At 42.2% G+C, this 25,100-nt stretch overlaps 6 protein-coding genes across 16 annotated transcripts; 4 read left to right on the top strand and 2 right to left on the bottom strand.

Moving 5' to 3' along the window:
• Positions 1 to 908: 908 nt before the first annotated feature.
• On the top strand, positions 909 to 4,339 carry LOC103976032 (uncharacterized). 2 transcript variants are annotated; one of them, XM_009391207.3, is made up of 4 exons: positions 909 to 1,451; positions 2,187 to 2,316; positions 3,719 to 3,828; positions 3,905 to 4,339. In XM_009391207.3, the coding sequence occupies exons 1-4, from the start codon at positions 1,014 to 1,016 to the stop codon at positions 4,046 to 4,048; spliced, it is 822 nt and encodes a 273-aa protein (XP_009389482.2). In that variant the 5' UTR covers positions 909 to 1,013; the 3' UTR covers positions 4,049 to 4,339. The 2 variants fall into 2 exon arrangements, with proteins under 2 accessions (XP_009389482.2, XP_009389483.2); XM_009391208.3 differs by having other exon boundaries at positions 912 to 1,451; positions 3,719 to 4,339.
• A 454-nt stretch (positions 4,340 to 4,793) lies between these two features.
• LOC135605573 (uncharacterized) lies at positions 4,794 to 7,550 on the top strand. Of its 3 annotated transcripts, none has more exons than XM_065095827.1 (2): positions 4,794 to 5,387; positions 6,846 to 6,863. In XM_065095827.1, the coding sequence occupies exon 1, from the start codon at positions 4,922 to 4,924 to the stop codon at positions 5,384 to 5,386; it is 465 nt and encodes a 154-aa protein (XP_064951899.1). In that variant the 5' UTR covers positions 4,794 to 4,921; the 3' UTR covers position 5,387; positions 6,846 to 6,863. The 3 variants fall into 3 exon arrangements, with proteins under 3 accessions (XP_064951899.1, XP_064951898.1, XP_064951897.1); XM_065095826.1 differs by lacking the exon at positions 6,846 to 6,863 and adding an exon at positions 6,652 to 6,804; XM_065095825.1 differs by lacking the exon at positions 6,846 to 6,863 and adding an exon at positions 7,411 to 7,550 and having other exon boundaries at positions 4,797 to 5,387.
• Positions 7,551 to 7,717: 167 nt separating this feature from the next.
• Positions 7,718 to 8,524, bottom strand: LOC103976033 (acyl transferase 9-like). Its single transcript, XM_065095824.1, has 2 exons — positions 8,388 to 8,524; positions 7,718 to 8,272 (listed from the first exon to the last, which is right to left on the bottom strand). Exons 1-2 carry the CDS (start codon positions 8,397 to 8,399, stop codon positions 7,718 to 7,720), a joined length of 567 nt encoding a protein of 188 aa, XP_064951896.1. The 5' UTR covers positions 8,400 to 8,524.
• LOC135605572 (protein FAR1-RELATED SEQUENCE 11-like) lies at positions 7,890 to 12,877 on the top strand. 4 transcript variants are annotated; one of them, XM_065095821.1, is made up of 4 exons: positions 7,890 to 8,028; positions 10,165 to 11,255; positions 11,403 to 11,843; positions 11,936 to 12,877. In XM_065095821.1, exons 2-4 carry the CDS (start codon positions 10,227 to 10,229, stop codon positions 12,671 to 12,673), a joined length of 2,208 nt encoding a protein of 735 aa, XP_064951893.1. In that variant the 5' UTR covers positions 7,890 to 8,028; positions 10,165 to 10,226; the 3' UTR covers positions 12,674 to 12,877. The 4 variants fall into 4 exon arrangements, with proteins under 4 accessions (XP_064951893.1, XP_064951894.1, XP_064951891.1 ...); XM_065095822.1 differs by lacking the exon at positions 7,890 to 8,028 and adding an exon at positions 9,338 to 9,634 and having other exon boundaries at positions 10,212 to 11,255; XM_065095819.1 differs by lacking the exon at positions 7,890 to 8,028 and adding an exon at positions 9,339 to 9,634.
• Positions 12,878 to 14,545: 1,668 nt separating this feature from the next.
• On the top strand, positions 14,546 to 18,468 carry LOC135605571 (serine/threonine protein phosphatase 2A 57 kDa regulatory subunit B' kappa isoform-like). Its single transcript, XM_065095818.1, has 3 exons — positions 14,546 to 14,843; positions 15,066 to 16,395; positions 17,875 to 18,468. Exons 2-3 carry the CDS (start codon positions 15,232 to 15,234, stop codon positions 18,241 to 18,243), a joined length of 1,533 nt encoding a protein of 510 aa, XP_064951890.1. The 5' UTR covers positions 14,546 to 14,843; positions 15,066 to 15,231; the 3' UTR covers positions 18,244 to 18,468.
• Positions 18,469 to 18,665: 197 nt separating this feature from the next.
• LOC103976037 (protein TIFY 8) lies at positions 18,666 to 25,007 on the bottom strand. Of its 5 annotated transcripts, none has more exons than XM_065095814.1 (7): positions 22,911 to 25,007; positions 21,692 to 22,830; positions 20,316 to 20,503; positions 19,772 to 20,196; positions 19,564 to 19,651; positions 18,969 to 19,176; positions 18,666 to 18,860 (listed from the first exon to the last, which is right to left on the bottom strand). In XM_065095814.1, the coding sequence occupies exons 2-7, from the start codon at positions 21,936 to 21,938 to the stop codon at positions 18,826 to 18,828; spliced, it is 1,191 nt and encodes a 396-aa protein (XP_064951886.1). In that variant the 5' UTR covers positions 21,939 to 22,830; positions 22,911 to 25,007; the 3' UTR covers positions 18,666 to 18,825. The 5 variants fall into 5 exon arrangements, with proteins under 5 accessions (XP_064951886.1, XP_064951885.1, XP_064951884.1 ...); XM_065095813.1 differs by having other exon boundaries at positions 19,564 to 20,196; positions 22,911 to 23,525; positions 23,616 to 25,007; XM_065095812.1 differs by having other exon boundaries at positions 19,564 to 20,196.
• Positions 25,008 to 25,100: the final 93 nt, after the last annotated feature.

Raw genomic sequence — 25,100 nt, 5'->3', positions numbered from 1 at the left:
CTGAATCCAGGTCAGAGCAACCTTAACCATTTAGTTTAAGGATTAAAAGTTATCCTTCCAAGGAAGCATAATCGAGGCTTAGGCACCGATGAACTAAGATCATCGTGAGTGAATGTCAATTATTTGCAACTAAGTAAATTAAAAGCAAAAGAAACTAGAAATCATAACAATAATTTGAATATCATGTAAGAATTTTTAGAATCTTGAAAGAACTATACTGAAAAATTTCGATGGTGTGTGACCCAAGAACTTATCGTAGGCACAGTTTAGCCAAGCCTCTATAGTTATTTAACTCATTAGGATCAAATTCAATCACCATATTAAAATTTTTTTAATATGAATCAGGGAATAATTGGTATCTTCACAAGACGCTTTATTGTTATTTTATAATTATCTAAACAAACTTGTAAGTAGTTGAAATAGGAAAAATAAATAAAATGATGCCCTAAGAAGATCATGAGGGCTATAGGTCTCTTGTCCGAAGAGAAAGGGGGAGTAAAAACTAATATACTCTGCCAATGAGAAAACGAGTGTTATAGTCCGAACTTATATTAGTTGGAAGATTATGATATGTATTATGCTCCTAAAATGGATAAACTAAAAATAACTAACTCAACAAGGGACATATTTGATCTCATATACAATTTTCGTTGGTTTGACTATCTTTAACGTATTCAAATATTTTAAATTTTCAATAAATATTAGTAAAAATAAAAAGATTAATGACTGTTAGAAATTGGATGAAGAGGTTCTCTTAGCGCAAATCGGTCCGCGAGCAACATTGATGGCTTCATCTGAACCATGCGATGGACATCAAACGACTGTGATGCGACCTTTATGCTCTCCTCATCTGAACCATGCGATGGACACCAAACTACTGTGATGCCACCTTTATGCTCTCCTATAACATAAACCTAAACCGCATCGCTTTCGCCTCTCCTCACCTCCAACGTTCGCTTCGCCGCCTTCCGTCGTCGGCTATTCCGATTGGTGTAACTGCAAAGGGGCGCAAGATGTTGCTTCGCCGCTCGTCGGAAACTCTGCGGCTCAGTCTCATCCACCGTCGCCCGTTCTCACATGCGGCGGCGATCACCCCGAAGGAGGGGGCGCCGCTGGATCCTCTGGCCCCCCTCGAGTACCTGGAAGGGCTCCCGAGACCCGACCCGAAGCACGCGGAGACGATCATGGCGGTCCCGCGGGCGTCCTCCGGGAAGATCATTTCGGCGAAGGAGAGGAAGGCCGGGAGGGTGCCCAGCATCGTGTTCGAGCAGGAGAACGGGGAGGAGGGAGGGAACAAGCGGCTCGTCTCCGTCCAGGCGAAGCAGGTTCGGAAGCTTGTTGACCATTTAGGCCAGTCTTTCTTTCTCTCCAGGCTTTTTGAGCTCGAGGTGCGCTCGGAGTTCGGTGGCGCCGGGGATCTTATCGAAAAAGTTCGCGTCTTGCCACGGAAGGTTGGTAGAGAAAGGTCGAATCTTATTATACTTTTCTTCCTTCCTTTTTCAAATTATTTTCCCTTAAGAAAGAAATAAAGAGCGATACTTTTCTAGGCATCCCGAACTTATACAAGACATTGAAAATATTTAGCATGAGAAGCGGGCGACGATAGCTTATTTCTTAGATTGATATCTAGTGTAATTGTTTATGGAGATAAGATCGAAGTAGGATCTTTGTTGGCAACAATTTTCCTTTCTCTTTCGATCAAATATTATGACAAAAAGCATGCTTGATTTGTAAAAAACAAGTATCCTTGTTTTCTCAGGTTTCTGCTCAAGTAAATTATGTTACAGCAAAGTCAGTGTCAAGGATGTATATAATTAAAATTTGTTTTACTATCCTCACTTTGGTTCTTGACTAGATGAGGTTTATATACATTAGTGTCCCACTTTGGTTCTTGGAGGGATGTGAGGTATGAACTACAGATATTGTCAGGTAAAATGTTGATGCCTATAGTGTAGGAAAGGAATTGAATAAATGGAGATCACTGCCATGCTATATCATTAACACCAATCTTGAAAATAAAATTAGAGGAGAAATGAGCTAGTTCCTCTTTTTTCCACCAGTCTAAGTGCAAAAAGAAAACATCAATAAGGTAGTTATCTTTCTCATCTCCCTGGCTAACGCTTACTCTCAGCATTATATTTTGTTTGATTTGACTTACCAACTAAGAGATCTTTGAATCTTGTTAGTTGCATCTCCACTCGGCCACTGATGCACCCTTGAATGTGACATTTTTGAGAGCTCCTTCATCGGCATTGTTAAAAGTTGATGTTCCTCTTGTATTCAGAGGAGAAGATGCATCTCCTGGACTTAGAAAGGGTATTAAACTCTGTACATTGTGTTTTATGTTTGATGCTGTATAATGCAAACCATTTCTTTAAAGTATAATACTTATTTTCTGGAAGTATAGTATATGCTAACTTTCAAATTTCTCTTTATTCGCCGTTCTTAATACAATAAGTTGGATGCACACCATAATTTTCTTTAATGAATTATGTAGTAATTGTTGGACCCTTTCTTAAAACTTAGAAGGACCAACTTTTGTCTGGAGAGCTCATTGCTCTTAAAAGAATAGTTTCACGTATCTATTTTTCTCAGTTGAACCATAACAAATTCATTATGATCTTTCTCTGTATTCTCAATGTAATTGTCTGATTTTTTGTTACTTTCATAATTTCATTAACTCTATAGCTGTATTTTTAGATAGAAAACAGGATTGTTAGTCATAGCACATTCAAGTTAGTTACATGGTAGAATCTATTTCTCCTTCCATAAAAACATATCGTGGGATTTATCATTGCTACTCTGATCGCTTGCCTGGGATCTTGACTTCCTGATTTTGGAATTTGGATCCATAACCATTAACAACAAACACTGTTGCATGAAAAAGAGAGGAGGAAGATTTTTTTAGTCATATTATTAGTACTGGGTTTCATTTAATTAGAGCTGATCTGAGATTGTTTATAGCATTCTTTTACGTCAGTGTTGTAATTATATTGTTTGTTTATTGAATTTTTTGCTATAGTAGCAAATATACAGGTGCAGTATACGTAGGATGATACTTAAATCCACAAATAAATGGTGAAAGAGAAAATAAAAAAGCATGGACTTCTGTTTCAATATTTGAGGGGGATAAGAGACCTTTTTTGCTGCAATTATGAAAGCAGTGTGGTTCAGATTAGAGCAATGGTTGATGATAGAGAAGAGCTGACTAATCAGTATGATGCGAGATTTTCATGAACTGGATCTCTGCTCTTTGCATCTGCAAATCCAGACTTACTAAAGTGCAAAAAGATGATGGGGAAAGTGTAATGATGCTGACATTTAGGTGCGCATGACTAAATGTTTCTTTGATGGAAAGTAAACCCAATGTTAAATACCTAGGAGAATCGGTCTAGTAAGTTGAAAGTCATACTACAGATTATCATGCTTTTCTACTTTAAGACATATTTAGATGTACCAATGAAAGGAAATTCTTTTGCATAAATTCACATCATGAAGGAAATATTCATGATTCACTTATAATTATGAAGCAATATGTTATATTCAGGTTTTAGCCGTGAGCACAGTGAGGTGGAATAGATCATACAGCAGGATTTCATTTGAATGTTCTCTTTGACTCTTGGCTTGTTTTCATCGAGATATTTAATTAGTTTTCCAATACATTCATTTTCTGTAGTTAATTGGACAAATGATGTGACATTTTCTATTTACTCAACAGGTTCCTACTTGAATGTCATAAAAAGGACAGTCAAGTATCTTTGCCCTGCGGACATTGTTCCACCATACATCGATGTTGATCTGAGTGAATTGGATGTGGGCCAGAAGTTGGTAATGCGAGACCTGAAGGTTCATCCTAGACTCCAATTGCTTCAATCACCGGATCAACCTGTGTGTAAAATTGCAGGATCGGGGGCTCAGGAGAAGAAAAAATCTAAATGAGTCTTCTCCGAAGCAAGCCAGTGAACCATATCAACAGATGTTTGGTATCTGCTGTCATCCTCTTCCTCCTGTGCACTTTCGAGATTTTCCAGATGATGATTCAGGCTAGCTAGGACTAATGACTTCATAGACAGGAGGAGGGCTCCTTTATTGCTGTATCAGAGTTCAGAACTCAAATGGTATAAAATCATCAAAACATCAGAAGAGATTAGGTAGAAGCTCTTGCATTTCTGTGGACAGACAGATAAAAGATTGATACAGTGAACCCCTGAGTGATGGAGGAGGCTACGTTCTAGCCGAGTTAGTGTTATTTCATATTTGTACGTTGTTGGCAACTTTAGCGTGGCCTCATGAAATGATTGCTCGCTATATAGTCATTAATAATGACTCTGCTTTTTGACTTCGGTGTCGTGGAGCAACCCAACAGTTGATGAACACCATCGATATTGACTCTGTTTTTTTATTTGGCAGTGGTGAATCGACCCAATTGTTGACGTGCTTTTAGTTTGTGCTGCTGCCACAACGACGTTGACACAACGACGTCGGTGACGTTCTATGTATCGCAAGGTAATTGATGCTCAAAGCTAAAACATCATTGTCTTGTGGTCTCTCCGAACTCCCGTGCTTCGCATGAACGCTTCGGGAAAGAGGATGGTTTTGAGAGTAAGTCTTTGATCAAGAGCCACAACAGTTTTGAAGATTAACCTAATTAAGTATTCTTTATAATTAAGTCCGTACATTAATTAAGCATATATGATTTGTTTGCCATCTAATTCATACTATTTCAGTTTGACTCCTCTAATTAAGTGATTTGCCACCTATATGAAGGATTTAATGGTAATGCAAATAGTAATCTCCTCGAGTCATTCTTCACGCCCGCAATATTTGACCCCAAACTCCAACTCGGCCTCGGAGGCAATCCATCGAACAGTATCGTTTCCATCGGCCCCGCTGTGGACCAAATCGGGAAGGCAACGACAGCATGGCGGAAGCTGTTCTCGTCGTCCTCGTCTCGTTCCTCTCGCTCGCCCTCCTCTCCTTCTCCCAAGATCCTGACCTTAAATCTGGTTCCGCTTACGACGAGCTCAGGACCAGCGGGTTCCCCGTCGGCCTCCTCCCCACCAACGTCCTCACCTACTCCCTCAACCGCACCTCCGGCGCCTTCGCCGTCGACCTCGACGACCGTTGCCGCGTCACCCTCCCCCCGGACAACTACCTCGCCACCTATTCCCGCCGGATCACCGGCAAGCTGGCGGACCGCCGAATATCCGACCTCGATGGCATCAGGGTCAAGGCCTTCTTCCGTTGGTGGTCCATTACTGGGATACGCTCCACCGGCGACGATCTGGTGTTCGAGGTTGGCGTCGTCTCCGCCAAGTACCCCTCCCGTAACTTCGACGAGAGCCCTGACTGCGAGGGCCGCAGCCCTAGAAAGGCCGCCTCTTGAGGTAGATGAGACGTTAACCGCCTTTAAAAGTTTGATCTTCATCGGGGTTTTGGTTCATTTACTGCTTTATCGTTCCCAAATTTTTGGATGCGATTGGATCTCTAGATGAAATTACCTTGACTTATTTCTGGTCTCCCGCTTCTTCTCTTACAGTGTGATTCATTATTAAGATATATCATGGTCATCGAATTATTTCTTTTCTGGAATTTGTATTAATTGGGGAACAAGACGAGAAATTTCACTTCTTGATTGGAGTTTAGAGTCGTGAGTGATGTAAAAGCACAAAATTTAACCCTTGGCAAATGATGTGAAAATGGAAAGCACAAAATTAAGGTCTCTCCTTTGTGACAGAGAAACCAGGTTTAGAGTCGTGAGTGATGTAAAAGGCCTATCTTTGCGTATGAAGATTCTCTTTGGATCCTGCATTGACGGGAGGCTGGTATGTCCTTTTTTAAGCAAATGATGTGAACATGGAGTCTGAAGGGCTTGCTGCAGAAAAATGTGACCTATCTGTTAAATATGTTATGGATGTTTGACTAGGCAAACCTTGTGAAGCAAGCTAGTGTTTAAGCAATGCCTTCCAAGAGGTCTAATGGAGAGCTAAACTTTCCTTTCTAGAACTTTTAAGTTCTATTGGGAAATTGTTCAGTCCATAAAAGATATTTGTGGTACGTAGTCTCTGTCAATCTTGATGAAGCTTATCCTAAACATGGGAAGCACATATTGTATATGTATCCTCAATCCTGTTGAAAATTTCACTTTCAGATAGATTTGTCTTCTAACTGCTCTATGAAGATAAGTTTATTCAAATTTGTAGCAACATTGGATTTTTCCCAGAAATGGTAAGAGTCTAGCACAGGAGGAATTACTAGGTTTTTCGTTGGCTTCATTCGAATCTACAAATGTACTAGGTATCCAATGGAAACAAAACGTTAATGCATATATCAGAGTAATGAGGCATAATAATGTTTTGCATGGAAGTAGTGTGGAAATTGTAAAAATTGAAACCAAGTCTTGGTGGGTTCTCTGATAAAAAAGAATATGATGTTAATTTGGGGTTGCATTCCTCTCTAGCTTTGTAACTTAGATGTGTTCTTTTGGTGAATATGGCCTTCAAGGTTTCTAGGATGTCTCTCTTACCTTGTTTGGAAACTTGATGTCGACTTTACGGGATCCAATTTTGGTTGATGGTGATCAGTAAAAAAATTTATCGGATGCTCCATGAAGTCATTCATTTTATTTGTGCTGATATTCCATATCTGCAGGAATGGGCTTGGCGCGAAATCTTTTGTAAGTTGATATTGTAAGGATTATATTAGCTATTCAGATCAATGTTCTTTACCACCACCAACCTTTTCAAGCTATTCTTCTTACATCTACGATAATAGTTTGCTTTTAGTTTTGATGTTTATGCATGGTAACAGTGCTTGTTTCTCGAATATGTATCCGTTCTTTGAAGCATTATGAAGGGACACTACTTATGTAAGGCGAAGTCTTGGTGAGGAGGTTAGAAGCTGTTGTTGGAAATCATTGCATTATTCCAATATTGAATCGTGTACCATAGCATCTATGTATTACATGTTATCGATTGAAAAGAGGTGACGATGATAGCTTGGAGCCTCTTAATTTTTTATGCAAGTTGCACAACTGGAAAAGGATGAGCTAAGCATGTAAAGTGTCATCAAACATCATGGAATATGAAACCTTGGTTTTCAATGCCCTCATGGATTTAATTAGTAATGCTATTTGGTTGCTTGTGCTGGGAAGCTGTGCAGTATAAAAGTAAGTGCACAAGCAAGGCTGATGATGATTCATTGGTGATGCTCTCTCTGTTGCCCAACATTGTTTGATGTCAACCTCACATGTCTGGCTGTACACTTACCATTCTCCTCTTGTTTTCTGAGATTCTTCTTTTTGCTGTTCTGTGATCCAGCAAATATTTATATAGTTGCCTTCTTCAACATTACAAGTCGTTTTCTTATCAATCAATCATGGTTAGCTAAAGCTTAGCCCTACGCTCGCAGGATGGATTAAGAAGCATGATGAGGACATGTGGGGCTTTCTGTGGCCATTGGAATCATGCATTCCCTTTCTTCTTTTTCTTTGTTCCTTGGGGAAGCAGAGGTCTCATGTTCTTGTGGAGTGTGCCAGTTATGAAGTGTTTTCTGAACCAAATCATTCTCTACCGTATAAGAATTGCCTCTTAACTATGCTGATCATACTGTTGTTTCTTGTCCTCTGAGAAGTTGTATGCTTATAAATCTATTACAGAATTTTATTGTTATTGGTGCAAGCCCGAAGGGTCAGAGGAATTGTTTGCTCTCAGTGAACTCATACGATTTTGCCCTCGGCTCTCATACTAGGGGTCACCACCTCCACCAAGGACGCGTTCGTGAGCTTGCCGGAGGGCTCGGAGACGGTTAGGGGGTAGCCGCAGTTCCCGTAGAAGCCCTCCGGCAGCACGTCTTTCAGGAGGTGAACCGTGCTGGCGGCGAAGGCGACGCGGACGTCGGCGTCGGGGTGGAGACCGATCGCCTGTGCGCGGCACTGCCACACCTTGGCGAGCACGACGTCAAACGTGGAGCATCTTTCGCCGGTCTCCTTCGCGTACTCGCTCTTCAGCTGGTTGATGTGATCCAAAGGTATGCCCACTGCGAGTTTCTGCAAGTCCATGGGAGTGAAGACCGGAGGCGGACCACCCATCAAGATGGGCTTCGCTGGGTTGGGGATGGCTTCCCTGCCCCAGGCCGGCATGACAGACGGCGCAGCGCGACCACTGGCCATGTCTGCCACGGTTTGCATGAACGCGTCGAATCCGGCGCCTCCGCCCATCGCGTGATCGGATCTGATGCCCGCCACGAATCCGCCGCACTTGAACAGTGTCACCTGACACCATTACAGTTGCATATATACGTCAATCCACGACAATAAGCACTCTTAGAGCTAGTGATCGATCTAAAACCGAGCTCAATCCATGCTGCGACCGAAGAAATTCGTGCACCTGGATCAACATGATCACGTCCTTGATGTCTTCAGGTGGGAAGTCCGGGAAGATTCCTTCGGGACCGCAAGAGGTAGCTGCAGATTGTTAACGTCCTTGAGGGAGAAATCTGCTGAGGCCTCGACGAACCATATGCCCTCTCCGGTGCAAGCAACCTCGAGCTCACCACCGGACATCGTGAACCGGCCGGCCATGGGGTAGTAGGGGACGAGGGCCTTGGAAAGAGCCCCCCTTATGAGCTCCGCCGGCTCCTCCCCGTAGCTGTAGACATGTATCGAATCCACCATGAATCTCATGGTGGGAAGTCGATCCATGAAAGAGAGGGGAAGATTGCCAGTCGGCGTCGCCTCGCTCGGGACTATCAGTTCCGGAGCCAACTTAGCCACAGAGAAGCTCATGGTGGGTATGTTTTCTGCCTCCTCACGTTGCTTGATGCCTAGAAGCTCTCAAAACGAAAAGACTAATGAACAAGGAGATAAGCTGGGGGCCAATGGCATGTTAGCCGTGAGGTCTCCTCCACCACTCTCCATCTCAATCACTGTAGCACAGGAATCTGTAAGGCGGATATAATAGCTGGAGATGTATCATTCTCATGTCTTCCAATGCTAGTGGAAGTTTGTGCTGTGCAGATCGATCATCGCCGGGGGCGACCACCACATACACAATCGAGCGTACAATCCGTATCTCCAGATTTAGATGTAAACCACGCCCCAGTTTATTGCTGTTGGCTCGAGTGATATGGATTTAGATTTTGATTCGATTAACTCATTTCGATAGATCCGATCCGACAGAATCGAAGACGGATGTCTTCGATACCCGCACCCACGGGCTGGATTCTCAACGATCTCGCCGTCGAACAATGGGGCCCAATGAGGAAAGGCCCATTTGATGATCACACACTGTCCCAACCCACAAGACTGCAATGCTGGATATTCCCACTCCTCTTTCGATTCATTCCCCTCTAATCTCTTCTGTGTTCCCTGCCGAGGGGTGACTTGACGACACTCCCCGATCCAATTGGGGGTTGGAATATCATCGTCGTCGTCATCCTCGGTCGCTGCCGGTGCTCCTCGCGCGCCCCACCTCCCCCACCCCGCCCCGCCCCCCCGGGCCTCTTTTGCGGCCGCAAATCTACCACCAGTCTTACCTCGATTGCTAACCCTAACCCTAGACTGGAACCCCTTTACCGTCCCGCTTCTTCTCGCTCTCCGCAGTGCTGCCATTGTCTGCCTGAAGTCGTCGATCAGGTGATTGATTCTTTTTAGCCTAAAAGATCGAGAATTAGTTCCCCTGACGTCGTTATTGGGCGCGTTTTCAGTGTGTCCTCTCGTGATCTATCGATTAACCTTCAGAATCTGGAATTTTGGTACCAGTTATGCGGAACTCGGTTGCTTGCTTGAAATGGTGTGTTATTTGGATTTTCTGATACTTATCGGTAGTTCCTTCTTCAGCAGCAAGTGTCGCCTCCCCATCTAATAGTCTCGATTTCTTGGTTCTCATTTTAAATTATCCACAAAAAGAGGCTTTTTTTTTTACGTGTATACACATCTGTGTTTGCATATCACTCCGCAGGATCAAGCATAGTGGTAGAGCTTTTGTACTTATTGCTATTCTTATGTTAGGCATTTGCCAAGATGTAATTTTGGGGTTTGATGTTCTCCTAGAAGCAGCTTTTGAGTTGAAAATGTAGTGCTTTCATTGTTTCAGTTTGTTTTCACTATGTTTGTTTTTGTTTCAATGCACATATTGATTCTCTTCTTGTTTTCTCTTGTTCTAGTTTGGTTTCCTTGTGCGAGTGGTTGACATGTCGATGTGTTTTTCAAGCATAAAGAACTAAGAATGAAGAAAATGTCATCGAAGAACAATGGTTGCCTTACCCATAGGCGACGCTGCCCGTGTGGAGATGAGCAGTGTTGCATCAGACTTGATGAGGATGAAGAAGACATATCAATGGATCCTTCGGCTCTCTCGGAACCAAACCTTATGCAGGGAGCACAACATATTACTGCTGAGGCCGCTGCAGTTGACGCTCCTTATGTCGGACAGTCTTTTCGGACCGATGCCGAGGCCCAGGAATACTATACCAACTTTGCCAGGAAGAATGGGTTTGCCATCCGGCGAGAGCGCTCAAAAGGGAATCCAGCACATCCACTGGGTGTTTATAAACGGGAACTTGTCTGCCATCGTGCTGGAGTATCTCTGCCTAGGAAAACTGTAGAACTCAAACGGCAGAGAAACAAGAAATCATCACGCTGCAGATGTGAGGCTCAGATGATTATCAAGAAGAATGTTCTAAAGGGTACGAGCTGTTGGATAGTTGTTCATTTCAGTAATGAGCATAACCATCAGTTGTTGGATAGTGAGGAAGTCCGCCATCTCCCTGCCTACAGGAATATTCCTCCGGCTGTCCGTGAACGTATTTTGTTTCTGTCAAAGGCTGGTTGCACTGTGAATCTTATGATGAGGGCACTTGAGATGGAAAGGGGAGCGAAGCCAGGTCATTTAACTTTCACAGAGAGGGACTTGAGGAACTTTCTTCAGGCTAACAAGGGCATTGATCGAGAAACCGAAGGTTCAGAACTCCTTAAGGCCTGCAAGGCTATGAGGGACAAGAGCTCAGATTTTCGTTATGACTACACATTGGATGCAAATGAGAAGCTTGAGCATATTGCTTGGTCATATCCAGATGGTGTTCATGCATACAAGGTTTTTGGGGATGTAGTTATTTTTGACACAACATATCGTTTGTATGCATATGACAGGCCTTTTGGAGTATGGTTTGGCGTGGACAACTACGGAAATCTAATATTTTTAGGTTGTGTTCTACTGCAAGATGAAAGGCCAGCTTCATTCAAATGGGCCTTGCAGGTGTGTTTACCGCTTCTTATTCTGTCATTTTCCTTTTGTTTCTACTTAAATAACATATTTTACTTGAAGAGAATAGTAGATAAAGGCATCTGTTATGGCTTTACTTTTTCTATGTCTACTGACACTTCATAATTCTCTGCCTTGTAGTCGTTTGTTAGTCTTATGGATGGGAAGTTCCCGCAAACAATAATGACTGATCTAGACATGGGACTTAGAGAGGCTATGATGAGTGAATTGCCAAACACTAAACATGCTTTTGGCATATGGTATGTTACACATAGATTATCAAGCTGGTTTTCTACCTTACTTGGTTCGCAATACAATTCATTTATGAATGCTTTCCATCAAGTTCATAGCCTGGAGAGTGAGAATGACTTTGTGCAACAATGGGGTCATATGGTTAATGAGTTTGGGCTAGCTTCAGATAGACATATAGCCATACTTTCACTATATCAATCCTATTGGGCATTACCATTCTTACATGGTTGGTTTCTTGGGGGATTGACGACTAGTTCTTCAGTGTCTATCAAGCCATTCTTCAGAGGGTTCCTGAATGCACAAACACGTCTAAAAGATTTTGTGGAGCAGGTATTGAATATAACTTTGTGATAATTATCCTTTTCATGTCTTCTTATTAGTTTTGCTATTTTGTGAACAATTTTATGGACCCCCTTTTGTAGGTGGGTGTCGCAATTGAATTACAAAATCAAGCTGGAGAGGAAGCAACAATGAGGCAGAATTATCACAATGTCAAGATTAAAACATGCATGCCTATTGAAGAACATTGTTTGAGTATATTGACGCCTTACGCGTTTGATATGTTTCAGAAAGAACTTATATCATCGACACAATTTGCAGTATATGAGTCACAGAGGGAGACTTACCTTGTCCGCCACCGGTTGAAGGCAGATGGAGGCTATATAGTGCAGTGCTTTCCATCGGAGCAAGAGTTATGTTGCAGTTGCAAGGGATTCGAATCCTGTGGAATATTATGCAGGCATACCCTCAGAGTGCTTTCTTTGAAAAATTGTTTCATGCTTCCAGATAGATACCTATTGATGCGGTGGCGTCGTGAAAGCTCATTGTTTCCAAAAAGCAGTGGTTACAATTATCGATCCCAAGCTTTACGCTCCCTTTCATCAATCATAATACAGGAATCTTCAATAACAAAAGACCGTTTCAACTATGTGCAGTGGCACATGAGTAAGCTTCTCACTCATGTGAGGAACATGCCGACAGTTGATGAAGTGGTCTCAGATATGGAGACTGTCACATCAGTTGATACTACAGTCTCAAATAGAAGATCTAGAGCAAGGCTCAGAAAAGTAAAATCAGTTGTTGAAATGCCAAACGAGACACAAGAATTATCCAAGGCTCAAACATTTTCAGAAACACTAGAATTGTCAGAATTGCCTTAGCACCTACATGATACATGGAAATTTTGTTTCCTTCGTCGACATGTTGACATCTTTAATTTATATTCGATATCTTAAGAACCTTTTTTTGTGCTTTTCCTTCTGTTCAAAATGTAGTGATCTTGTAGCATTACCGTTATATGTGTGTGTATATATATCAGTCTTATAGTAATTATATTGCAATACTTATCATGAATTCATTTTTCACTTTTTTGAATGTTTCAGATTTATTTTATGGTCTTTGCCTTGAGTTGAATCCCAGTAGTAAGACCAGTGATCGACAAAGGGTTATGACATTCCTTACTCAGGTGCTCTGGTACAGGAGATTGGGCGATCCATATTTCATGTTTCGGTCGGAAGAAACATTGCAGCCTGATGAAAGTTTAGTGTGACAATATGCAGACTTGCCGTAGTCCAGCCATAAAATTTCTGACTCTGCTTTGTGTGGCTCCATGTTAGCATTTTTGGAGATACTTGCTGCACTTGGTGTAGTTCATCCTCAGTATAGTGTTTTCATGAGCCATTGGCTAGTTTTGCATGGTGGTGAACTCAGGTAAATACTTGGCCGCTGTCTCAAAGTTGTTCTCCTGTTGTTTGTTGTTTTGCTTATACTGCCAAGGGTGGTCAGTGCGAAGTGAGCCATTTAGGTTCACAAGTCCTCTTCGCATCAGCCACTGAATCTTGGTTTCTTTTCTCCGTCTCACACTCCGTGCCCGTGGGATTGATGTGAGCCAGTGAGCTTATTGATATGATCTTTGTGCTTCACGGACTGTCTTCTCTGTCCACCATTTGAACCTCTTCCTCCTGATTTCTGATACCAAACCTGCAGTAAGGTAGGTTCCTTCAGAACAAGGACCCGTTTGTGGTACCGGTAGGCCACAACACACTTGCTGAAGCAGACCCTTCTTTCTCTCTTTTGGCAGAGTCACAGGTTCGCTCACGAACAGAGCGTGATCGGTATTTAATGCATCAAATTCTGGCTATATTACTCAGACAAACTTCTGAATGTGGTCCTCTGTTTTCCTCATTTTGCTGGGCGAGGAACCCATGCATTTGGGCTTGTGCTCCGCCGTCCAACTCATCCAGTCTGAAACGAGCCGTGAGAAGACTCATCCCCATGGCCTTATCATTATTAGCAGTGGATGAGACTAGGGTTTGGGGGTACTATTTGACCACCAAGTGTTTGAATAAATTCCTTGTATTATCTGTGCTCCATTTGGACCTCATGCAGCAGGCGTCGTAGCTGCTCCATTGAACAACGTACAACGCAGTATTCCTTCCGTTTGACTAAACTTAACTCGCAGCGCTGCGAAGTCACGCATCGTCCGTGTGATATCACTACTCTGCTTCGGTCAGCGCTGAGCGATCATCGCTGCTCATCCTTCACTACTTTACAGCAATCCAGCATGATGCCGAGTCATGGCTCCCATTTTTTCCTCAAAAGAGAAAATGTGATTGACAGAGAGGAACGGGGAAATTGGATCAGCACGAACTAACACTATCCTAATTTATTTGTTGTTACTCTTCTTCCTCCAACCATGATCCGACAAAGATCCAACAGAGGCCGACCAAGTAAAATCTGATGCATTGCCACCCAAATCTTTCCTCGTCGATCGATCTCGCAGTGACCATATGCGCTACTGGAAGGCTCTCGTCCGCCACATCGCATCGCTGTCACTACCGGGTATTTATTGTCGCCATTTATTTCACGTTACGGTTCCCGTCTCGTGAAGGCTACGGCTTGGCGTATCGTCAACCGCGGATCTCGTGCGCGTTCGTTTGGACGGCTCGGATGCTTCGGGATGCCCCCTGCGGTCCACTCGGAACCGCTCCTTTCGCTGCTATTTTTATAGGCTTCATCGTACTGCTGCCGCTGTTGTCTCCCCCCTTCCTCTTCCGCTTCAGCTTCCGCTTCCTCTTGGGTCTCCACATCCGATCCCGAAATGAGCGTGCGAGAGATCCTAGGCGGCTCCGATCTCTCGAGGTGCTGCTCGAATTCGTTTCCGCCTCTCGGAACGGAGCTTCGGATCGAGCTTGTCTCGCCAGATCCGTGAGCTTCGACCTGGGAAATCTGAACGCGGTCTTACTCCGGCGGCCTCAAGGACTTTGTGCTCGGACTCCTTCCCCTGATTGCTTTCTTCGCCGAAGATCTCGATTCCCGCTTTCACGGCAGGTGGGGTTTATGTTTCTGCTGGTCATTAGTGATATTTATGGTTTCTACTCTTCAATCGCGGATCTTGAATCGTATTCGTAGCCTTCTGTTGGCTCGATCCAAGATTAGCCCTTTCTCCCCTTTAATCTCCAGATCATGGGGTACAGGGGAAGTGGGTGGTTGTATTCCACATCAATCCAGAATCACAGTCTAATTGCTTTTGGTTATTTTCCTCTCTCTCAGGAACTGGTTATTAGGATGTCTCTGGTTCATTAAAGTTGCCGTGATCTTTACGCTTGGATTCGTATCTGAAATTGGAGCTGGATTGGGTCTAGGTTCGGCACATGCAGTTTTTGTCGCCTGTCTCTGGCAGCATGAGCTTGATCTGAGAGTTCCTAAATTTGGCACCATGTGGAAGCAATTCCTCAGTAAATTACCCCGCAAGTCTTCCAAATCTGATGCTTCCTCGGGTACGACCCGCAGCCATCCCATCAACAATGGCACGACTTCCATGAACGGGAATCCAATCCAGCGAACTAGCAGCGGCAATGTAGTCCCCTCCCGTTCAACCGCCGTGAAGCGGACTGCTTCTGCTATCTTCCCGTCGAGTGTTGTCACCAGCATTGAGCCTCTCCTCTTATTCAAAGATGTCCCCAACACGGAAAAGCAGAACCTTTTCATCAGTAAGTTGAACCTCTGCTGCGTTGTCTTCGATTTCTCCGATCCAAACAAGAACTCCACCGAGAAGGATATGAAACGGCAGGCACTACTAGATCTCATTGATTATGTTGATGCTGGGAGTTCTCGGTTCACTGAGCCCATGATTTCTGCTAGCTGTAAGATGTTTGCTATGAACTTGTTCAGGGCCTTTCCACCAAACAATCGATCAAGCGCTGGTGGTGGGGAGACTGAAGAGGAAGAGCCGATGTTCGAACCAGCTTGGTCTCATCTGCAACTTGTCTATGATTTATTTCTTAAGTTCATCGAATCCTCCTCGCTTGATGCTAAGATTGGGAAGAAGTACGTAGATCATTCCTTCATCGTGAGACTGCTTCACCTCTTTGATTCTGAGGATCCCAGAGAAAGGGATTGCTTGAAGACAATCTTGCATAGGATCTACGGAAAATTCATGGTGCATCGTCCTTTCATCCGGAAAGCAGTGAGCAATATATTTTATCAGTTCGTGTTTGAGACAGACCGGCACAATGGGATTGCTGAGTTGTTAGAAGTTTTTGGCAGTGTGATCAGTGGTTTTGCCCTGCCTTTGAAGGAGGAGCACAAAATATTTTTGTGGAAGGCACTAATACCTCTGCACAAACCAAAGACATTAGGCGTTTATCTCCAACAGCTGACTTACTGTGTGACACAGTTCATAGAAAAAGAGCCCAAGCTGGCGAGTTCAGTGATAAAAGGGTTGCTGAGATATTGGCCAGTAACAAGTAGCCAGAAGGAAGTAATGTTTTTGAGCGGGTTAGAGGAGGTCATGGAGGCTACTAACATGGTGGAGCTCCAGAAGTGTATGATTCCATTGTTCCGGAGGATTAGTTTCTGCATCAACAGCTCCCACTTCCAGGTGATGAGAACTGTTTCTCTAACTTATGCTCCAATTTTCTCATTATTTCTATGTTACTCCATCTCCATATGAGATTTGTACATCAGCTTTTTAGTAGCATGAGCTTAGACTACAAACTGAGAGGAATATCCTTCTACCCAGAAGAATTTTTTTAAGGATTTCCTCTCTTCCTGAAGCTTTTCTTGGTCAGGAATGACTGGTTATGGTTAGCATCAAGTTGTATAAACTGATTATAAAGTTTTGTTGAATCTCATGGTGGGGCATTCTTTCCTTCGATTGTTCTTCCAAATCGAGTTCTGAATTTGGCCCTATTCTTTTGCTTTTCCTCAGTGTCATTTAGATGCTTCACTAGTTCATCTAACTTCACCACTAGGATGTTTTCTAAGAGATGTCATCATCTCATTTTTCATCTTGAAGATTCTGTGCCTCTTTGTCTGTCCTTTCACTAGTCTTAGTGATGCTGACTTAGAAGCTTGACAAACATTGAAGAATAGTTTTAGCACTGGAAGAGAGACCATTACAGCACACTGCAGTATAAATTAACTCTCACTAAATATTTGGAAGGTTAACCTCTTTATGTCTAACTTCTACCACTAGTAGCAGGTATTTTCTCAAATATTTTTATATTTTGCAAACAATATGAAAAAGATAGATTAGTTAATATATTCAGTTATGTTGTATTTATGATGATTTTTGTTATCTATTTATCTGAAACTGATAAACAGGAACCTATAGTTACATAGCAAATGTAATATGCACACACATGCTTATGTACTAAGGAAAAGAAACTCTATGGGTTTATATATATGTAAAAGTTTAGTTGGTATTTTTAATTTTTATATATGTATCAGCTGGAGTTGGATCATGTTCTTTTTGGCAGATGTTAAGCAGTTGTCATCCATGGGCCTTAACACTTTCCATCAAAGATACTGATTTGATCATAGGAAAATGAATCTTATTCAGTCTATTATTTTAGATGATAGGTTTAACTTTAGAGAGTAGTGAAGATATTGGTAGAAATTTCATCAACTGGTGTAAGGATTTGCTGGGGAAGGAGTCGACTTTCTATCATGGCTCTTGGAACAAATCAGTATCTTTGATGGAAAGGGTTTGTGGTCCATGGATGACCACCTAACTTTGTTCAGAAGCAAATGCAGGCCCTGACGGTAAATTGTGTATAATAATTGTGAACATATGGTCAACATCAACATGTTTGGGTTATGTTGGTGTTCTTCGTACTAATTACCCATTTTTGTAAGCAGATAGTGATGTAATATCAAGTGTGGTCATATGTTATCTCCATTATGATGACTACTGATTACCAAACAATATGGCACTGCATTTGAGTCATGGGTAATCATTAAGCTGATGTTGCTAGATTTTTAGTTGGCAAATTTTGTTTTGCAATGAGCTATATGAGAGCATCTTTGGTATGATAACCCTAACTAACTGTCTTACTAATTTGTAAATGGGTTTCAGGTGGCGGAGCGGGCCCTCTTCTTGTGGAACAATGATCATGTGCTTAGCCTGGTGTCCCAACACCGGCAAGCAATCATGCCCGTGGTTTTGCCAGCTCTAGAGAGGAACACCCGGAGTCACTGGAATCAAGCTGTTCTGAATCTAACACAGAATGTGAAAAAGATGCTCTCTGAGATGGATGAGGAGCTGTTCTTGGCCTGCAAAACGAAGTTTGAAGAGGAGGAAACGAGGCAAACAATAATGGAGGAGAAGCGAAGGATGACCTGGGAGCGGCTGGAGTCCATCGCGGCCTTCCGGCCAGTAACTGGGAACACATCTGTCCTGGTAAGACCGGCAATCGCTCCACCAGTTGTCGCTGCTCTTAGTTGAAGTATTCAAGATGGTTGATAGAAGAAGAAGAATAGCAGCTTGAAGTGTATTCAGACTGCTCAAGTTCTGTTGCTATATCTTCTTCTTTTTCCCTTTTTATATTATTGTGTCCTCTAGTAACTATGTTAGAAGATTGTTGATGTATTGAAGGCAATGCTTGTGGGTGTAATGACAACCATTTTATGTACTTATGCTATCAATTAGGAGCATAAGCCGATTCCCTTATCATCGCTTGTTTTCCTGATTCGGCATCTGATCAAAGAAGTTGTATTGAGCTCTAATTGTTCGATATAACACCCCTCGGACCTTACTCTTGCATGTTCCGTATCTTCTATAGGTAATGAGTTATATATCGTGGCTGCATTGAAGGCATAAAATGTCATGGTTGAAGAGAAAGTAACGCATCCAAAAGTTCATCAGCATGAGAAAACTAGCAACGATGCAAAACGATACATATAGAAAGTCTTGAAGGTTGATCGATAAGTTCCTGTAGTCACATAAACCACCAAACCAAAGCAAATGACAACAAAACCAAGAATTCCAAAGCGCCACCAAGTGAAATGGATCCAAATGGGTCCTCAATCAAGCGCACCCTTCGTCACCCACATCCTTTCCACCTGAAGTCCATAATGCCACAAATCCATCATTGGAATTTCCTAATGTTTATTGACACATAGAGGTCATATTTATATGATTCTATTCACTGAACAAGAGAAAAGGTGTACCAGATCTAATGGCAGAATGATCACTCGGAGGTGGTATCTCTGCAATTTGGTGACTCATATCCCCTTGTACAGATATTGGCAAATTGCTCGTCCACGCTTCCTCTCGTGTTTTAGCTTCATTCACGATCGACTGATCACTAGATCTGGAGTGGTAAGTGGTCGACCATGATACGCCGTTTGATCCAGCTAAAGCCAGTATTACATCTGCCTGAAGTTGAAAATATAGAATCATGAATTGAGGCTATTATCGGGTGGATTTGATTAGTTGAAGAAATGTTGGTATAAATTGATTTCAAACAATTTGGAACGCATCTTACGGGGAGCAAGATAAATAAAATAGATCTGCTAGGAAGTCAAGTTTCTTTTGGATAGGAAAAAATAATCTGCATCAAAGCATGAACGGCTAGTGATATGCTAGTTAAGTGTTCATTTCTGTATAGAGTACTAAATCTTATAGCAATGTTGGTGAAGGCTACGCCATATACCATGGTACATATTCTGGTAATAGAACATCAAATTTTCATAGACACTCAATTACACCTAGATTGTTATGATAAACAACATCAAAGATCAATATCTTGAACATTAAGCTGACCTTATTTGGATGGACACTGTCAAAAACATGTGCTTGGCCAGAGTAGAATATGGTCATCTGACGTCCAGGAGACGCTGCCTTAGATCGCCTGTCAAAGACAAATAGAGGTTTTGTGGCATTGATACCATCATATTCAACACTAACGGATGAATCAAGGTTAAGGGAGAGCTTGTCGAAACATATAAGCCACATTGTAAAAGAGACACACCTTACAGCATTAGAAGTTTCTGATTCTGTAGCATGAGAAGCCTTAGGTCTAGGCAAGAATTCGGTTGATATTTTCTCACAAACCATGCTAACGGGGTTGCTGATACTTACAACTCCAGAAGCTTTGATGTTTGTTCGAGAACCGTCATCTATGGAAGATTGTGAAATAACTGTCGCAACCGCACTTGCATCTTTGTTCACATATGAAGAAGAAATTGTAGCTTTCGAAAAGCATGAAGCATGTAGTAACCGTCCAGGACTTCTGGACAATGATTGTTCTAACTTGGAACTAAGAGAATCAGGTCTGCTACTAAGGGGAGGATGCAACACAAGAGAAGTTGGCCTTGGTGGTCGATGCATAGACAACATAATTTCATCATCACGAGCTTTATCCGGGCGCTCACTAACTATTTCTTTTCCAAACATCTAATTTTTCAAGGTTAGTAACCATAAAAGGTCAGACAACCATTTATCAAAGTACAGGAAAGCATGCAGATTAACTGCTACCACAATAAGCGCAGAAGCAAAAGAAAAAGGATTAGTACCTTAATCAAGCATGGGCTTTCAGGGGAGCCTGAGCTCAGGGGAAATGCTCGATCTATCAAACCTGAATATACTGATTCAGGATGGCTCCTCTTTCTTCCTGGCAATGTATTACCTCCTTCGGGGTCTGAAATGGCATTCTTCCTACCATGAAAGTGAAAAACCTCAGAACTTCTCATCCCCCGTCTCTCTACCAAAGATTAGGAAATAAACTAGTTCCGGTCAGACAGGTGTAAATTGCAGCGTGTGAAAATACAAGTATTGATCAGCATATATAAGCAGCAAAATTGGCATATCTTTCATCTCAATAAGTATGTGCAGAAAAATAAATAATCCTAAATCCTAATCATCCATTCATGCTAAAATGTCTGTATGTGACAGACCAACTGCACTTAGGCTACTCCCTGTGCCATATTATTCCAAAAGAGAGATAAAACCAGTACATCTGTAACTACTAGCCACAAAGCTTGCTTTATGCGAGCTTCTGGAGCAGATCATACGGCTAGAATGGTCATGCTCATGAGGCAACATGCAGCAACAAATACCAAACATCGACCTTTCACCCCATCAATTTTTGCTGAGGATGATATCATTAATCGTAAAATTCCTATTGTCTCACACAAAGCAAAGTGTTCTTATGTCTTTGCTAACATGCTCCCATGGAATGCTAAAGTTTGACCACCATTGATATTGAGTTGCCAAAACATTGAAGAGCCTTAAGCAGTTTCAAATGTAATAACAACAACATTGTATAAAGCACAAATAATCTTCAAGAAAGATATTTAAACAAAAACAGGTCATAATTGAAAGTTACTACAGAAATACCATAATACCACACTCTTCTAGTCGTACCTTAGATTCAAACTTTAAATTCCAAACAAAGCTATCAGAGACATAATTAGTGCTTGCAGGAAGAGACATTGTTGTTGTGGAGAACAGACGGATATATAAAGATCAAAAGGCTACATGTAGTTAGTGGAGGTGGTAACAAGTCCTGTTTGTTGCAAGTTGGTGGAGTAGTTCTGCCTGAGGAAGTAGTCAACAAATTTGTATGAAATTAAGCAGAAGACATAAAGGGCATCACATTCACTATACTTATATGCAGAAGGACACGGATTCAGCAAACAATCCATCAAACAATTGAAGTCAGCTAACAATCGATCAAAAACTAGTCTGTCTACCTGAAAAGACTACCACAATCAATTAATACAATACCACCAAAGCAAGAGTTTTAATTGATTGCCTGTGAAAAGATTGTCGCTAGAAATCTTTGATGCAACTGAGATTTAGTAAGCACTGAGAATTAAAGCTAAAATAGTTTCTTAGTAAGACATAGGAAAGGGAAAATAGAAGTTTGCCAACACAAATGAGAGAGGACCTGAACCGAGAAGAGAGGTTGCGGAAACAATGCCATGCTGCCCAGCGGAAGAGACGCCAAGCGTTTGCCAGGAAGCGGAGGGCGAGGCCGCGTCGGGTTCGGCGTGCCCGGTCATGGAGCGGGAATCAGGCGCGGGCGTTTGCCCACCACAGCTCATGCCCATGCCCAAGAAGTCGAGAAAGAAGGGATTCTGGTGCTGCTGCTGCTGCTCATCCCCGCCCGCACCCGTCGTCATCACGACCGCCATACCCTTTCTTTCTCCGCCTCCTCCTCATGCCTATGTCTCCGAATCCCGAAGCAGAGCTCGGAGTCCCAGGAAAAGAGGGGGAGAAAGAAAACAAGAAGAAGAAAAAGAAGATAAAGCTTGAACGGGGCATCAAAAGGAGGGAGGAGTGAGTCTTTTAGTCAGAGGAATTGAACGCGTTAAAGAGCAGCAAGATGTAGTAGCTTCTCTTCGTTCCGGTTCTCCACCCCACCCCACCCCCTCCTTTCCCTTTCTTCTCTCTTTTTCTTCCTCCTCTTTTTTCCTTGGCATATCTTTTTAGCTCTCTCTCTCTCTCTCTCTCTCTCTCTCTCTCTCTGTGTGCGCGTGTTCGTGGTCGTCGCAGCGCCAGGAGTGGAGAACAACACAACCAACCGCGGCTGAACTAAAGCAAACGGAGTGGAGAGGAGTACAGGGTTACAATGTACAATCTCGCTGCTGCTCCACCACCTTTCACTCTCATACAGTACAGTCAACATTATCATCTCTTTCGCTCGGTAGGGATTGAAGACAATAGTAGTCTATACAATATCATGAATGGGAAACCTTACTATAAATCTAGCATCAGCCGATATTGATACTTTGGTGACATGACACGGATCAATAGTTCCGTCCCCGAAACAAGCAACCACGTAACGATTCTAATTTGATATACACATTTAGTTCCGTTTGAAGATACCAACGTCCTAATTTGACTGCTCGAGATTTCAAATCTGACGATAGATCCGACAGATCCAACGGACCAACGTCCACAACGAGAGAATCTCCCTGTTGGATGACCACCAAGAACACCACATCTTTTTTCAAGCAATCTGATGCTTACCAATCTTTCCGCATTGTTTTCATCATAACTACAGATCATCAATCAATCTCTCTCCTGGCACAAATACCATCAAACAGAGAAAGAGATGTAAAGGGAAGATGAGAGAAGAAGAAAGCAAAGATCAATATTCTTACCAAAGAACATATTTTAAGGTGTATAACTGATGCATTAAACCCCACAATTGCATATCCCGGAGAAGCTCCCCTAAAATTTCCCATGCGATTGCAGATCCCGAAAGAATTCACTTTATTCCATAGAGGGCTATCATTCTCCCACAAGAAACTTGATTGCTAAACATGCAGAATATTCTCAATGATGGCTATATGACAAAAGTGACGAAGGGTGATCATTGAAGAGTCCAATCTAGTCGCCCAAATGATTCTTAATAGCTTTGTGATGTGCACAGATGAGCAATCAGCGATGCTTTGAGGATTCTCAACATCACACCGGCAACTATTCTGGCTTGACAGCAAAGGCTCGCAGGAAGTGCCGTCTTCGTCTCTTTTGGAAGTTGAGCGTCTTTATCGAAAACGCAGAGAAGGAAAGCGAACAGCACAGGAAACGCGACCACCGCCACCTGAAGCCAAAGCAGCTCCTCTCCAAGTCATCGCCAGAAACAAGTCTCTCCTCCTGCACATCACCGAATTGTGGATCCGCTAATCCATTCAAGGTCCAGCCCACAAGGCATATCCAGTAGTACCATCTCCACCACATTGGGGTCCTAACACAGACCAACTCGGATTCCACCTCTGTCATGGAATAATTGATCAGAGCAACTGTTCTAGCTTTATTCCGATAACATTTAAATTGCTTGACGAATAAGGAGTCTTATTCCTTACCTCATCTTAAGCCTTATCCCTATCCGATGAGTCTTCAGAATAAAAAACATAGAACTTAGCAGCAAACAGTATTCGAATGCCCATCATGTGTTTGTGGCTTTGTGGTCACCAGAATAAGAGCATACAGATAAGTATCACATTCATCATCAAGTATAGAAACAGCACACGACATCGAACTAAAGCAATATGGATGTGTAACGATATCACATCAAGAGAGACATCCATGATGTTATCGGTGGGTGGCGGTTGAGTCCGCCAAGTTGACTTCAAAGTAAAGATCAATGTATAATTTTATGGCACAACTTACTTCGTAGATTTGAGTTATAATAATTGTATGTTCGAAACGAAGATCACATTGAAATTTTAGTTGGCATTGGCAAATCACGCAATCAATTTCAACGGTTTTGTATTTGACTGCATCGATCTTTTGACCAATTTTGGTCAAATAAGTATTGATATGGGGAGATGACATGCAGATTGTCTGACGATGCCCAATTGGTTTATATATTGTGGCGCTTGCTCGACACATCAGCAAAATTCATATCTTGGCGATGAGAAATCGACTAACATTTTATGGAGCATGCTTCTAACATAATTTTGTTCAATACCATAACATGTGATAACCATACAAGTGGATCCCAATTGGGTCTTGTTAAATTAGATTTTAGTTGTCCGATGTGAAAAGTTGTTCTTTCCTCGAGCAGATCTCAAGTTAAACTTCTCTAATTCAATTTGATTACTGCAAAATTACATCAGGACACTCTCAACAAAGCTCCTCTGATGTTTAAGTTAGTAAGTTCGTTTGATAGGTCGAATTCATTCTGAGTTCAAGATTTATTTTTGGGGCATATTTGTAGAACCCTTCCTTGAATCGTTACATTTAGATGATATGATACGCATAGGAATGTGATGCATTGATTTCGAACGTAACTACTGCTAATCTGTATCGAATCCAAGATGACAATGCTTTAACACATGATGAAGATTAAATGATAAGATGTGAAAGAATACTGGGGTATAACGGGGCTATCATCGAGGTGTCAACCACCGAGATGATGCCCATGCAATGCCTTGGAGTCGTCCACTTGATTTTAATGCGTTAACCATATAGTCTCAAATGCGTCGATCACTTGAGTCTGACACATCGCCCACACCAATGTGTGGGTCATGTTATTTTATCCATACAAATCTAATTTTAAAAATATAAAAAAATATGCCTGTAATATTATATAGAGCCACGTCTATGTCAATAATATACCGGAATTCCTTCATCAATATAAGTGAAGTAAAACATAATTATAAAAGGTCAATTTACTATCGTTTATAGTATTATTTTATTTGGTCTTCCTTCTTAAATATCATTCGCAAGCCAAAAAAATCGTTGCACATTGCAGTGACAGAGACGTCGAACTAATCGAGAAGGTTGGATACGATGTGCAACCCCTGAAAAATCATCGTGTGGTCGTAATAACTATGAACGGTAGC

This window comes from Musa acuminata, chromosome BXJ2-2, assembly GCF_036884655.1.
Source record: "Musa acuminata AAA Group cultivar baxijiao chromosome BXJ2-2, Cavendish_Baxijiao_AAA, whole genome shotgun sequence".
In the NCBI taxonomy this organism is placed as follows: domain Eukaryota; kingdom Viridiplantae; phylum Streptophyta; class Magnoliopsida; order Zingiberales; family Musaceae; genus Musa; species Musa acuminata.
Note: the sequence above shows the minus strand (reverse complement) of the source record. Positions and strands in the feature narration are given on the sequence as shown.